The sequence below is a fragment of the Misgurnus anguillicaudatus genome, chromosome 21 (genome assembly GCF_027580225.2).
Source record: "Misgurnus anguillicaudatus chromosome 21, ASM2758022v2, whole genome shotgun sequence".
NCBI lineage: Eukaryota > Metazoa > Chordata > Actinopteri > Cypriniformes > Cobitidae > Misgurnus > Misgurnus anguillicaudatus.
Window position 1 is genome coordinate 34,152,825 of NC_073357.2, and position 16,358 is coordinate 34,169,182.

Consider the following 16,358-nt stretch of genomic DNA (forward strand, 5'->3'; position numbering starts at 1 on the left):
TTAATCTGACCGCTGACCAGATGTGTCCGTGACACAGAAAACTATGCACTCCCAATAATATATGCCCGATAACATCATCTTTAATTTTCAAGTATGCAAGCACTAGAATTAAAACCTGTGCGAGAGCAACGCCAGCCAATCCAATATCTCCGTTTAGCACAGGAGGTCAGTGTAACGGAGCCTGACAGACGTGGGAGACACAGAGCGCTTGGATGTATTCTTACACACACAAATCATCCCTGGAGTTCTTAAACAGTTACTACAAGTTTCAGTATACATATTTATAGCAACAATAAAGACTTTACCAGCTACTTAACTTGACTACGTTTTTTTTTTTATTGAAATACACACAAACAGACTTACCTGGCAGCATGCTGCAGAGAATCCAGAGTAGGAATGTACAGTAGTACTCCATTTGTGTGTGAGAGGGAGAATGTGAATAAGTGTGTGTGTTTGTGTATGTGCACGTGTGTATGGACCGAATATCCTGACAATGTGTTCTCCTGTACCACCAGCTCTGATTGCCTCTATTCCTGCTAAAAACACTTCACTATATTCGCGTTAAGGAGGAGGGGACTGTGGCCGAACTAAAAGGAGGTGCTCATTCAGCCAACATACTGATCTTCTCTCTTTCTCTCTTTTTACTTCCCTCCCTCCTTTCTTCATCCTGTCTATCATCTGTGATTGAGTTGGGTCACTGTATCTCATCCAGGCTCTTGTAAATGATCAATTTATGGGTTAGGGATTGGTGTGCATCACCTCTATGGAAAATAATGACTTTTCATGATTTCATTTGTGCAACATGAATACATTTGGATATACGGTATACCTTCCAACTTGTGACTAACACAGCTTAAAGGCGGAGTCCACGATGTTTGAAAAACGCGTTGGAAAAGGCGACTGGCCGACGACCAAAACACACGTCGATCAAATCAAATCAAATGCCGGTTTGCGTATGTGTGGGGCGGGTCTATCAACAGAAGGTCCAGATTCTATTGGGGTAGGGGCGTGTTTGTTTTGGTGATTTCAAATATCAACATTGGCTTTCAAACATCATGGACTCCGCCTTTAATATTACCTTATAAAGCCCACTGACAAACACTCAGCCATCATCCAAACCACTCAAACAAAACATATAATTATAGATTATATAATAACTAATAGTACTGACATTCCGCCCGCTTTGGCTTACCTCCATTTTTAACTTGACCTTGAAAAAACAAAATGTATAAGTGTAAATGTACACTTTTACGTAAATCACGCAACAAAAATAAAAAAAACTCAATACAGTATGCACAATGACAGGTCAATATAGACAAGTAGGATTGCTATCAACAGGTATAATGACAATATTGAAAAGAATGCACCCATCTTACAAATGAAAGAGCACTTATTACATTGCCAAAAACTATGTTATTTTTGTGTATTTGGTAAATTACAATATGTGGTTCACATGGTGTGTGGTTCAAAAAAACATTATTTTATGCATAGCATACATTATTGTTGCTCCTTTATGCCCTGTCTTCCTGAAACGCGTTGATTTTGTTCAAATCTCATCGTTCTGAAAAGCGCAATCTCCTCCGATTGTCCAGCTAACCAGTGGTGCGTTTCCCGAAAGCAACTATGGTCGCAAGATCTGTCATTACCAATAGAGTTCAATGGTAACAATGACCATAGTTAGCTAACGATGCTTTTGGGAAACGCACCCCATTACGTTGTGTTTGGCCTGAATACCTCTGAGGTCAGCCAAAAATGTGACGCTCCTTACAGTATCTGGAAGATCAGCTCCCTATGCAATACTGACAGAAGTTAATATTGTCTTTACCTCATCAATACGAGCCGAATCTGATCCAGAAAATACAATTGACCAAGCTGATTGATCAACTTTACCAGTGCGGCTTGAGCAGGACGTAACAGATTGGTAAGGTAAGGATACTAACAGACAACTACCAACTCCAACAGACACCAACAGACCCAACAGACACCAACAGACAACCACATTCTAAAGTCTCATTGACTTTGATCCAACAACTGCCAACAGGGGTTTCACACTGGTCAGACAGAGTCCAACAGACGCGTCTGTTGGAGTCTGTTGGAGTCTGTCTGACCAGTGTGTAGTGGCCTTAAGACATAAAACCATGTCTGCATTTGTGTTTGTAGAACAACAATGACAAACAACAAATGCTACTCTACAATGCTCAAAACTCGTGTTTGAGACATGGTTTAATTAGTCAGTAGTAAATTCTTTAAATATAAAAACTTACAGGAGCAGGCAGAATTATGAAGATGACCATCAAGTCCATGTCAACAGGCCAGGGAAGTAAACTGTTGCCTACAATCTGTGTGTTTGTTGTAGTCCAAGAAAAGAGATTTAAGTTGGAGACGATAACTGGGATTTGAACCTTCTGCATATTGTTGACATGTACTATACACACTTACACATCAAAGGATGTGTAAAATCGTGAATCGGAAAATAGGTGAGCTCTTTTTGTCCAGAGCGCATTTCGTCCATACATTGCCTCAGACGACAACATGTTTGTCCTGTGGCAGCTCTCATTGCGTTTCGAAATTGAGGTTGGTTGCAATTTGCAATCTCACCACTAAATGCTACTAAAACACCCACATTGGACATTTACATTTTGCCAAGACTGTATAGACAGTTTCATTGGACACACGCGCATTGTTGAGGTTACGCGGCAGGGCTGGGCTGAACGATCCTCGACATTGGAACAGTCCTTCGATGATGCTATGTCGATGACGTAGCATCCTCAAAATTCTGGCTTCCGAGGATCCTTCCTTGACATTGAGAAACAACCAAAACCTTGATTTTGGTTTCATAAAGATGAGGGGAGACGGCGAACAGGGATTACCGTAATGTGGAAGGAGCCGGTCTGTGTTAACATTAACACAGTAACGTTAGCTCAATGTAGTTTTTAATACGCGTTAGCTATGATTTAAACTAAGGTAATCTACTGGTTATTTTTTACTGATTTTTAGGTTTGTGCCACAGAAGCTGTAAGAGTAAGAGAGTAAGAGAGACAGAGAAAGAGTTACACTAAAAGAGAGATATACAGATGTTTGGGACATATACGCAGACAGATATACAGTAGATATGAAGCACACCTTGCATAAACAGAATTAACAGAATTAGTGTGAACAGAATTAACAGAGCCATGTGGTTATACTCTATATGGCTGTCTGATGAAGGCCAATTTATGAAAGCAAGAATTATTTATATAGTTTATAATTCCATTAAAGGAATAGTCTACTCATTTTCAATATTAAAATATGTTATTACCTTAACTAAGAATTGTTGATACATCCCTCTATCATCTGTGTGCGTGCACGTAAGCGCTGGAGCGCGCTGCGACGCTTCGATAGCATTTAGCTTAGCCCCATTCATTCAATGCTACCATTTAGAGATAAAGTTAGAAGTGACCAAACACATCAACGTTTTTCCTATTTAAGACGAGTAGTTATACGAGCAAGTTTACGCCATAAAATATAGTTCCTCTTTTAAATCCGCTTAGAAAAGCGCTACGTTTTATTTTGTACCACCATTTATTTTTGCTCGTATAACTACTTGTCTTAAATAGGAAAAACGTTGATGTGTTTGGTCACTTCTAACTTTATCTCCAAATGGCAGCATTGAATAAATGGGGCCAAGCCAAATGCCATCGAAGCGCCGCAGCGCGCTCCAGCGCCCACGTGCACGCACACAGATGACAGAGGGATGCATCAACAATTCCTAGCTAAGGTAATAACATATTTTAATATTGAAAATGAGTAGACTATTCCTTTAAGCAAATACAATATCAATTTATCTTGTATTTAAAAAATGTTTGTACAATCTAACATTCTTTTTAATCTGCAACATCCAATTGTATTTCTGACACTAAAAAATGATTAATGCAATAACTAATAAAAAACTAGCCAAGGTTTCTCAAACTCTCTTGCATACTTAAAATGGATGAAGACAAGCAGATGAGAAGTAAAGCGTATTATCAGACAGAAGGAATGAAAAGAGGCACAAAACATATGTAACTTAACCAGGATTGTGGGATTGCAGCTCATAGCTCAAGAATCCCCGCTGTCAGTTTGCAAAATGTCAACAGACTAAAACAAATGATAAATCGGAGAGGAACCTACAATTAAAAGTTAAGTCTTTCTCTATTCTCTATCTGCTCTCTAAAAAAGGAGAGGGGCCTGTAAGGGAGTCGGTTTGCTTTAGTCACTGTTTCCACATGGGGGGAAATCTGCTCTGTCCATGATGCTTAGCTACTGACCAAAATTAACATGCCAATATTTTAAGTCAGTAGGGAATTCTGTAAAGAAAGAGACATAGAGAAAGAACTGAAGAAAGCACTGCAAGCTGTTTTTGGAAAAACAGACCCTCATTCCTACTTCCTCTAATGTGGGGGTCCAAAACTCCCCAATGAGGAGAGCTTGGAAATCAATCCATGTCCTTTGCAGGAGGACCACTTCACCTCATGACCACAGAGACTTATACAGCAGCAACAACTGGAAACAATCATCTCAATAACCTCGACATTACCTGCTGCATGATGTATGACTGATTTAGAGAAACACAGAAGCAAAAAAATCTGCAACTGTCATTCATATTTATGACCTATGTGTGAAAAAAAATTATTGCTTTCTTTATTGTTCTTTTATAACTTTACAAATGCATCACAGTTGAAGATTTCAATGACTCCGCCTTAAAATAGCTATTATTTCTGCATTTTGCAAGCCTAAAACTATATAAATTCTAAATCAGTATTACACATATTCTTATTTGATTCAAAATAAGATCATATGTGTATCATAGGTGATGAATAATTTGTTTACAAGGGTCATCAAGGATACCACAAATGCATCACGTGGCTACTAAGCTGAAAAGAAATTAACATAGCAAGCCCAGGTCAAGTTAAAGAAAGATACTTTACCGTGTTGTTCAATTGAAAAGTTGAGAAATTTTCAACTTCTGCCGCGAGCAGCGGGAGTTACGCGGCGCCGACGGATCCACAATTTAGTTTGGCAACGCATGACTTCACCCATTGAAAGTGAATGGGAAGAGTTAACGCTTACGCCTCGTGTGAATGTACCGTAAGTCAAGGTGATTGACAAACATAATGGGCTCTATCTTACACCCGGTGCAATGCAGCGCAATGCGCAACACAACTGTCTTTTGCTAGTTTCCACCCTGCGCAATTATAATTTTCACGTTTAGCGCCACGTTGTTTAAATAACAAATGCATTTGCTCCCCCTTTTGCGCCCATGGGCGCTCTGGTCTGAAAACGAGGTGTGTTCAGGTGCATTGTTGGCGAGTTGCTATTTTGAGGCAACTAAAATAGACTACGCCATTGACCAACAATATGTTTTTTTGTTATTTAAAGAGCACATTAGTAATATGCGCCTAAACGGGACGACAACGCGGGTTTGCTTAACACATGCATGAATGCGCAGCAGCACAAAAAAGCTTTTAAATATGAAAGATTAAAGGATTGATTGTAAAAGATTATTATTGAGTCTCTTGGACATAAATGAGGACTAATTATGAGACGTTAGAAGGCGCAAAGAGCTGCTTCACCTGCAGCCTGGTAAGTAAATAAATGCTTTGCTTTAAACAAATGCATATGTTTTTAAATGTTTTTTTTAAGCTACCTCACGGATTTATTGTATATGATGACTCTGTACCTGTGGATATGATGAGATGAGAAACATTTTTAAGTAATGCTTAAAAAAAAACTGACGCTGTCCAAGTGCTGAAACGTACAGAGAGCCGTTTGTAAATTCTTTATCTCCTGTTTGTTACAAATACAGTATTTTTACAGTACAAACCTTTTCTTACATACTTGTAAATATTTTTTTGATGATATTGGATAGCCATACATTTAAAGCAATTAAAAGCCTGCTTTTTTACTTCCATGACTAAAAGAAAAAGGTTTTAATGAAAAAATAACAATTTCAATACAAGTGAAAAACAACACAATTATTTAACATTAATCTTAAACTGGAGATCTTCTTCCTCCGCTTCGTTTTTCAGTTTACAAAGTCCGTCATCTAAATAGGGATTAGACATAGCGCCAGCGCAACTGGCTTTTAAAGGGGATGAGAGCTGAGACTGTCATTGGTTTATTGCATGTACGCCCAAAATACTCCAATTAATCATAAAAAAAATAGGACCAACCCTTTTCGACCATGCGCCCGGCACACAAATCATTTTTCCCATCGTTAAATTAGCAAAAGTGGATTTGGACATGCCCATTTAGACGTTGCGCTGTGCGCTTTAGACAATGCGCTTAGATCGTTAAAATTGGGCCCAATGCGTCTAAAAATACAGTAATTACACAAAAATTCTGATCTTTCATGTCTTTGTTGAACACACTCATTCAACATTCAAAATAGCTGTGGATCAGATCTGCACATTGTTGAGGAGGAATTTTAGCCCATTCTCCCTGGCAGAACTGCTTTACCTTGGTCATTTTCTTTGGGTGTCTCATGTGTATGGCCCTCTTCAAGTCAGTCCATCGCACCTCTATCGGGTTGAGGTCTAGGCTCTGACTCGGTCACTCCAAAAGGCAGATTTAGTTTTTCTGAAGCCGTTCTGTTGTGGACTTGCTCCAGTGTTTTGGGTTGTTGTCCTGTTGCATCATCCACCTTCTACACAGTTTCAATTGACGTACAGACATTCCCACATTATCCTGAAGAATTGTCTAAAAAAACATGGGAATTCATCTTCCCCTCAATGATGCTGGCCAAGCCCCGATGCATCAAAACAGGCCCAAATCATGATGTTTCCTCCACCATACTTTACAGTAGGGATATGTTTTCATGATGATATGCCGTGCCCTTTCTACACCAGATGTAGCGCTTTTTGTAGCATGTCTTTTCCAAATAGTTCAATCTTAGTTTCATCAGTCCACAAAACATTTTGCCAATACCGCTTTGGAGTGTCAATGTGCTCTTTTGCAAACTTCAGGCATGCAGCGATGTTCTTTTTAGTAAGCTGTGGCTTCCTTTTTGGTGTCCTGCCGCGGATACCCTGCTTGTTCAGTGTTTTACGTATTGTAGACTTATGAACATAGATACTAGCAAGTTCCAATAACGCCTTAAAATCTTTGGCTGTCATTCAGGGTTGTTTATTTACCTCATTGATGAATCTCCGTGCCCTTGGTGTCATTTTGGGTGCCCACTTCTTGGTAGAGTAGCAACAGTCCCAAAGCATCTCCATTTGTAGATTGTTTGCCTAATTGTAGACTGTTGAATTTTTAAAGTCTTTGAAATAACTTTGTAACTCTTTCTATCTTTATGTAAAGCAGCAATTCTTGATTGTAGCTCCTCTGAAAGCTCTTTTTGGTAAGGCATGGCTCACAAAAAGCATGTTCTTCGTGTGCAGAGCAAACTACAAAAGTTGCAGGGGTTTTTATCAGTCAAAGTGGCTGTAGAACACATCTTAATATGTGTCCCAATTCAAAGGTTGCGACCTTCTAAGGACCTATTTTAAGACCAATTGCGTCACAGCAGCGCAACTTGAGGCTAGTAAGGCCGTCCCAATTCAAAGGATGTTTAGAATGAAGCCTCAAAACACGTCCTTATTTCTCCGTGCTGTTAAGGATAGAACAAATGTATCCTTAACAGCCAAGGCTATCCCAAGATTCATTGCGTGCCTGCAACGGCGGCATATAAAGGCTGGATATTCTAAAATAAACAATTAAAATCTTTATTAAACAAAAGTGTGTATGTAGCAGAAAACATTTTTCTTGTCACTTTTTTTAGTATTAAAAGTTATGTTTTGTGTTAATATTATTCTGTTTATGTTGCAATATTTCTAAGGTTGATTAATTTTATATACTCACTGAAAAAAAAGATTCATTCAATTTACTCCATTTTTTTAAGGTAAGTGGTTGCAACCAATTTTTTTAAGCTACATTTAAACAAATAAAATTAGGATGGCAAAACAAAACAAAAAATCTTTGTTTAAATGTAGCTTAAATAAATTGATTGCAACCACTTACCTTAAAAAATTGAGTACATTGAATGAATAATTTTTTCTTAAGTGCTGTTGAATAGTTTAATCTACATCAATCACTGTGTCATATTTTCTAAAATAAATTGATATTTTTCTGATTCCATATTTTTTTCATAGAAACAAATAGAAAGTCAGAAACGTCTCTGCTGTGTCCTGCTGACAGGCGCGGTGGGCGGTGCAGCAGGTGATGCAAATTATGGGTCCTCCGAAGGTTAGACCGTCTTATTTCAGTTTCAGTCTTTGCAGACATCAGAGGCTGCCACCTTAAAAGACCGAGAGCTCACATTTTAACGCCGCGTGCTAAAGGTCACAGCCCTTAAATTGAGACACAGCTCAGGTGTGCCAAAACCTGACTCCAATCAGCTTTTTTGAAGTCGTTAACTCAAGGGTTCACATCCTTTTTCCGCAAGCACTATGAGGTTTTTTGGTTGTTCTTAATAAAAACATAAAAGATCAGAATGTTTTGTGTTAGTTTTTTTAGACACGTTATGTTTGTCAATACCCTTGACTTGAAAATTCCAAAAGGTTCACATACTTTGTCTTGCAACTGTAATATTCTTTTCTCTGCTTCGCACACATTTAAAAAGAGTAAAAAGCCTTTTGCTTCCTCTCTTTTCATTCTGTGCTTTTCCATTGGCTGGTACAGATGACTTTTTACTGTTGGCAGAGGACATACAGTGACAGAGTCTGTGACTGCTCTGCTGTGGTCAAACCCCAAAGTCACTACGGTGTCAAGTGTCAGTCAAGACAACCCAAAACCAGATTGCTCATCCAAATCTTGATCTTTTTAATGTTTCTGCTCAAAACATAGCAACTAGAGTCAATAATTCTAAACTGTGGTAACATTTGAATTCTGACTTTCATTCTTTCCTTTAAACCTTGCTTGCTTTAAATCTCGCTTCCACTACTTCACATAGATCATACAGTACAAACAGTGAACTTGGCTGTACACTGACCATGTTGGGTTATGATGTTAGCTGTTGTAAGCATCTGTAACAAAACATCATTGTCACACAATAGACTTTCCCAAATGATATAGAGTCTCAAGCACATAGCGGCCCTCAAGCAGCACATTTATATTTGCAGTTTACAAAGCTCTAAAGGAATTCTTAGAAGAACCAGAGATGCATGCAAGAAAGAAAACCGAACAAAAATACTTCATTCAGTAAGTAAAGATTGCATCTGTGTAACATGACTCTGAAAGACAAACATAACTGTGTTCATGAATCATGTGAAATCACACTAGGACTGTGGTTAGGCCATGAAAGCATGATTTAACCAATCAGACATGCAAATGGTGATGTGCTTGGATGTGTCTGACTTTCTGACTGACAGACAATGTTCAGTCTGAGGAATTTAGTGGTTTTAGATGCTGGGGTCCATGAGCTCAGTCACAATCAGTCCCAGGCTTTGCTTTACTAATATTAAGCATTTTACCAAGAGCTGAACTTTGGTACACCAAAATTGAGTCAACACTCTCGCTGGGTTAAAACCCAGTGGTTGGGACTGTAAATAGTGATCTCATAGCCATTTGCATTCCAGCTGCTCTATAATCTCCATGAAATCTGCTGTAGCTATTTTTGTTGATGAAGCTTTTGAGACAAAGGACAAAATATGACAGCATTATACTAATATAGTATGAATATACAAACAGGCAAATCATTTAAGATGGACATACAAATTTGTAATCCAGGCTAAAGTCTTACAATCTTCTTATAAGATTAATTCACTCATTGATTTCGCTTTCATTTCAGTCTTTGACATGACCTTACTCAGTCAATATTAAATATATAATACATGCATTTTACATCAGGGCTCCAGACTGCCACCAAATGGGGGCATTTTGCCACCAAAATTTCAGAGTGTGCCACTGAATTTTACATCCATTCGCACATGTGCGACCAGCAAATTTGACCTTTTTTTTGTGATATGACACTGAATTTGAAACAGCACATTTTTCTGCATCTATCATTAAAGTATTTATTAGTAATACAGTGGAAATTAGTAGAAATGTGAATATTTGGTTAGCATGTTGATTTACGATTTGTGCCCCTAAATATTCTGGTTGCGCCCCAAAAATTTCAGTTGGGGGCCACTGTGCCCCTAGTGAAAAAAGTTAGTCTGGAGCCCTGCACATAGAATATTCTTTACATTTGACTTCTTTAGTTGGGTTTTTACAGGCAGAAGACAAACTGAACAACAGACTCGCATCACATCACTGACAATAATCGTGGAGCGACAACCACGGAGGTCTGTTCTACTTTTAGTCTTGTAAAGGAACCAAATTGTCAAAAGTCCCATAAAATCGCAACATTTCTGATGGAACGCCTCCATATTTCTAGCACCATGTGCCAGGACAATTTAACTCTCTCGGTCCTCATGGTTTTCTTATTCATATTGGCTGCTGATAGAATAGGGAGCCATTTAACTGCAAGCAGGGCAATGGTGTACCAATAGAAATACTCATATAATGTGACAAATGGCAGAGGCCCTTAATATAAATACTGAGATCAAGCGAGCATCGGTCTAGCCTGGGCAATGAGTCATTTCTTACTTTTCCAGATATCTGGCAGCTCAAATGACTGACGCTCAGAGCCAGTAGCAACACTGGGATATGTGGAATCTGAAACAGCACACCGCAGCAGGAATAGCCACATGATTTGCACCATGCAACACACACACATACATACATGCATGCACGCTTAGAAACAGACGTGTACATGAATGCAGCACTTAAACATGCAAATAAATCCATATGCTTCACAAGATGCACAGTCAGAAACTGAAAGTACATTCAAATTGAACTTAACTGAACACTGAACTCAATCATAAAATATAAGTAAACTCAGGGTATACATTAACCCACTTGACTAATAAAATCCCTGACAGTGTAAATATACGATTGCATGCAGATATCTTCCAAACAAGAAGTATGTGGGCAGAAACTCATTCTCCTAACTTGCACATACGTACAATATGAAAAAGTATAGGCCTTTAGCTTGGTTTGTTCTCGCTCAAATCATTCCTTCAGAGGCCGCAAGAGCCCAAACTGTTTCTGCACCTATTAGATTTGACCTATTAGCTCATAATGTGGTCAGAAATCACCCGATTCCTCGTGCGTGCCTGCCGAAAGGAAACGTGCGCTCCAGTTTCACGCAGCTTCCGCTTCACTTCATACCAAACGCAATGGAAAAATGTAAGAGAGGGGAAAATCATTTTGCTTTCTCCTGCATCACTGTGGAAAAAACTAAAGCTCCATCATTTCCAGCATGTAATTATTAGGTTTGAGGACCTTTATACGTAATTATTTATTTCAGGGTTGACCGCTTAAACGCAAAACTGAGCCCCCGCAAGCAGACAGTACAAATGCATCCCTCATATTAGAGCGAGAGAGCATAAAACTCCTTGTGGCTTTTTGGAGGAGTAATGCAGAGTCATCTCTCTTGTAAATGTTTTTGTTATCCTCTAAGCAAACAGTGGCATATTTCATTCAGCAACAAGTACGGATATTTGGGATCTTATCATCTCTGGTCTTCTAGCCTAAGAAACTCCTGTGCTTATTCCCACAAAAAACGTAACTGCAATAACTCAATATATTGTAAAAGTAAAGCAAAGGCAAATTTTCTCACGAGAAGCTCAAAAATTAGCTATATGAGAAGATGGGAAGTAAACAGTAAAGACTTCCCTGATTACATTTAGCTTCTCTGATGTTAGGCCAGGTCAAGGATTGCTGGAGAGACTTCTAAGAAACGGTTTAATGCCGATCAGTCCTAAAATTACCACTTACAAGAACTCGTCTGGAATGCTGGCATGTATACGTCTGAAACAGCAAATACAAAAGCCCCTTAAGGAAACTGCTTTAAAAAAATGGCACAACACTAAGGCAAATTTTTTCCTAATGTGACTTAATACCCAAGTGTTGATTTTCACTTTGTGCTTCATCAGCTTGTATGATAATCACACCTCATAATATCAATTGTCAAGAATGAACGATCTTAGGATTAAGCGCTCAACAATATCAGTTTCCTGGATGTAAAGTGCAGACACAGCAGATGCAAATATTCTGAGAAATGTTAAAATAAATACATATAACATCAGAAGAACTGCAAATAGGTATGACTCACTTCCTAAGTGTTTAAAAAGGTCTGGAAAAATGGCATGGGCATCTTCACAGAAAATCTTGAAATATAGCTGGATGGCTCGGTTTGGATCTGGCCAAACAGCTGGGGTCCTGGAGCGAGTGTTTAGCTGGAAATACCAGCTCAGGTTTTCAAGCGTTGAATTTTACGTACTACTTGTCATTTAAAAGTGAAGATTATTCCAGAGGCATAGCTATTAGGATCAGGAGTTACACCGCTCTGTGGAAAGTAAAAATCATTAGGGTTGTATCAAATCCACAAATACAGGTGATGGGCATATACTGTACAGGGAACATGTTGGTGTTATTGTCTAGCAAAATATATTGATAGAAAATTATTTTTGAAGCATCTGCACTAGTGAAGGGACCATAACAAATTCAGTAGCCTATTTCTATAGAAACATCCTGAACAAACATTCCAAGAGATCAGGATCTGTTTGGACAATCTTTAGTACGTTTATTTACATTGACAAAAACATTCATGAGATATCCCATAAGGGTCACACATGTGCAGAATGCATGGTGCATGTAATTCTTTCCATTATTCGACAATAGATATGCAGGATATAAGTGATAGAAAGTGTTTTTCTGTGCATTTGAATTTTAACTATAAAAGCAACATTAATGTACCAGTTTCACTAGGGCCAATTTCCAGTTTCTTTATATAATTTTTTTCTGTATATAATTTTTTTCTGTATTTATGTTTGGCTGAAATAATGATAAACATTGTGCAATTCGTGTGTATTGGGAAGAGACTAGGAATGCACCGAAATGAAAATTCTTGGCCAAAACTGAAAAAGAGGAAACCAAGGCCGAAAACGGAAACACTGAAAGAAATTATTTTGCCAATTATTAGTACCATTGCATTAGTGCTGTGTTCAAAATATCGATAAGACGATACATCGTCATGGACGCCTGACGATGCGCGCATCGATACAACACCTTCCGTATCGATTCGGATGTACTTTTGAAAGTAACGTGACGAATTGCTGTTGATCCGTGATCCATATGGAAAGGACGCATGTGTCCCGCAGAGTACGTAGCGTTAAAGGTAGCGGGGTATACTTTCACTTTGCGTGTCTGCATAATGAGCCGCGTACTCGCGCTCTCTCTCTCGTGGGCGCATTAAAGTCAATGAGTTCAGTATGAAAGCGCAGATATCTTAGCCTATACTACTGCAAAGGGCTTTATTAGCAACCCTCTTATAAAACAGTACTAATGCATTTGAGAAGAAACACGACAAAGATTTGCATGTGAAAAGTGTACGTCTAGAGAAGAGATACAGAGCTTCAAACTATAACTGTCACATTAATAATCCGGTTTCCATTAAATAGTATTAAGTCTGACTGCATGTTTATAGATATATTCATAGATATAGAATAATGAGAGACAAGAGTAAGGCACCATCTTTGTAAAACTGCTTTTAAAAAAACATAATTTAAGTACTTACTCTGGGATTTTAAGTATTTTTAATAGCTAATAAATGAATGGCAAAAACACAACTGTTACAACACTGCTTATTCAATGTACAATAAACAAATAATAATAAAAATAATAATAATAATAATGTTACTAAATTCTGAACAAAAATGTAATTCAAAACAGTCTTGTATCGTGATGCGCATCGTATCGGGGCCCTTGTATCGGGATACATATCGTATCGGGGAATTGTTGGTGATACACAGCCCTACATTGCATTTATGGCTATGACTGTCCTAACTTTACTAGGGGTGTGACAGATCACAAAACTCATGGTTCGGATCACATTACAGTTTTTGAGGCACGGATCGGATTATTTTTCGGATCAACAAAAAAGAGGTGGAAAACATCTAATAACAAATAAAGAAATTGCAAACATTTATACAGGGTTCCCACACCTTAGTTAACTTCAAATTCAAAGGCCTTTCAAGGACTTTTCAGGTCCAATACCCTCAAATCCAAGGACTAAATGTGGGGACACATTTTAAAGAGCCACACCGATCCAAAATCGAAACTAACCTTTTTTGCAGTGTGTCGTGTAGCTGTCCATCAATGTAAACAACGTGTAAAGTAGTTGAACCAAAAAGTGCACGATTAATAAAGTTATTGGCTTCTAAAGCAGGGAGTCGACTCTGAATCGCTGAAACGAGTCGTTATAGGGAGTGAGTCTTCTTCCTGATATTATCCACGTCACACGAACTTATCCACGTCACATGAGATACTAATCTCCGCCTACAGCCTTGCCTGCGGGAGAAACGAAAACTATGACCCACCCACAGCTAGCTAGTGTGTGAGTGTAAACATCAGCTCACGCTGTTTTCAGCTTTTGTTGTTTTCACTACCAAAGGAGACTTTTTCAAGGAGGGATATTCTAAACGTGTCTGGCTGTGAAGAATCAGTGGTTAAAATTAATTTTTAACGGAGGGATTTAGACTTTTGGCAATGCAAGATGGTTCAGTACCCACTTTATTTGGAACAACATGCGTCTCCTAACCACAACCTGTAAGTATGATTATAGCTACATACTTGCTTAAATGAGTGTAAAATGTCTATAGTCGTTTTATTGCTTGGATTAATGATGAATGATATCGTTGTTTAAACTCTAACTTATATACTGTCAGAGCCACGATAGCAAGCAGTTTTGCTATGACCCGGTTAGTTTAGATAAATGCTTAAATGAGTGTAAAATTGTTAGTTTCAATCGTCGTTTGTATTGCTTGGATTAATGATGAATGATATCGTTGTTTAAACTCTAACTTATATACTGTCAGAGTCACGATAGCAAGCAGTTTTGCTATGACCCGGTTAGTTTAGATAAATGCTTAAATGAGTGTAAAATTGTTAGTTTCAATCATCGTTTGTATTGTTTGGATTAATGATGAATGATGTTGTGTGTTTAAACTGTTAATTTACTGTCAGAGAGTCACGTTAGCAACCGGCTAACGCATGCTTATTTGCGGTTTTGCTATGACCCGGTTAGTTTAGATAAATGCTTAAATGAGTGTAAAATTGTTAGTTTCAATCGTCGTTTGTATTGTTTGGATTAATGATGAATGATGTTGTGTGTTTAAACTGTTAATTTACTGTCAGAGAGTCACGTTAGCAAACGGCTAACGCATGCTTATTTACGGTTTTGCTATGACCCGGTTAGTTTAGATAAATGCTTAAATGAGTTTAAAATTGTTAGTTTCAATCGTCGTTTGTATTTTTTGGATTAATGATGAATGATGTGTATTGATGTTGACAATGTCTTCAGTAAATCATGTTAGCACGAGGTCAATACATGTTGCACTGTTGTTGGTCTGTGCCACCGATCTGTGGTCTGTGAGACTGATCTGTGATCTGTGCATTGTGTGCAAAGACACTCTGTCAGTTGACCAATCAGAGCAGAGTAGGCTACTGAAAGGTGGGGTTAAGGCAGGCTGAGTCGTTGAATGGCTTCACACGAATCGTTTGGGGATCTCTGAGAAATGGGGTAATTTTAAATTTATATTTTGAGAAAATTACAGTGTTTTTTGACCTTGCATGCATTTTAACCTGTTGTCCGGGACTTATAAATAGTGATATGATGCTTAAAATTGTCATCTTACTGGCTCTTTAAGTGAGAGCAAGGTTACATCATCTTACCTTTAAAGATACATTGTTACAGTTCCCTTTCGAGACAACTCGCGCTGCGTCACTGCGGTGACACTTTGGGGACGCCTCCAGAGGTAAGTGCGTCTGAATGTGTCAAATTCACATTCAAGCAATGGTGAGGCTTAAAGTGCCCATCTTATGACTGCTTTTCCACAAGTTAAATAGGTGTATGAGTTCCATAAAGCATGTTTCAAAAGTTGTTTGCTCGAAATAGCTTGTAGGAAACGATTGTTACCCATCTCTAGGAGCCTCTGTTTCAGGGCATTTCAGATTATGCCGTTTTGAGCTAGTCATTACATATTTATGAGCTGCTGCTCCTTTGATCACGCCCCACTACTAACGTCATGTGCGCGTGCATAGTGATATCGTGAGCAGTACAGACCATACTGTGTTATTATTTTATATATTATTATTATTAACGGTTTATGTTTCCAACAGACAAATCATGCAGAAAAGTATCACTAATAAGTACACTCCAGGAGAAGAAACTCATGACACACAATGATTCCAAAGTAAATTGTGATGTAGCAGTCTCAACAATAAACTCGTTTTCCCTGGACAATGCTAACATA

At 38.3% G+C, this 16,358-nt stretch overlaps 1 protein-coding gene across 1 annotated transcript in view; it reads right to left on the bottom strand.

Moving 5' to 3' along the window:
* itga11a (integrin, alpha 11a) overlaps window positions 1-531 on the bottom strand; it is a 63,282-nt gene extending 62,751 nt beyond the window's left edge. Inside the window, exon 1 of the mRNA XM_055203965.2 lies at window positions 364-531. Coding sequence (XP_055059940.1) covers window positions 364-415 — 52 coding nt within the window. The 5' untranslated portion in view covers window positions 416-531. The remainder of the gene's footprint in view (window positions 1-363) is intronic.
* Between the last annotated feature and the right edge of the window lie 15,827 nt (window positions 532-16,358).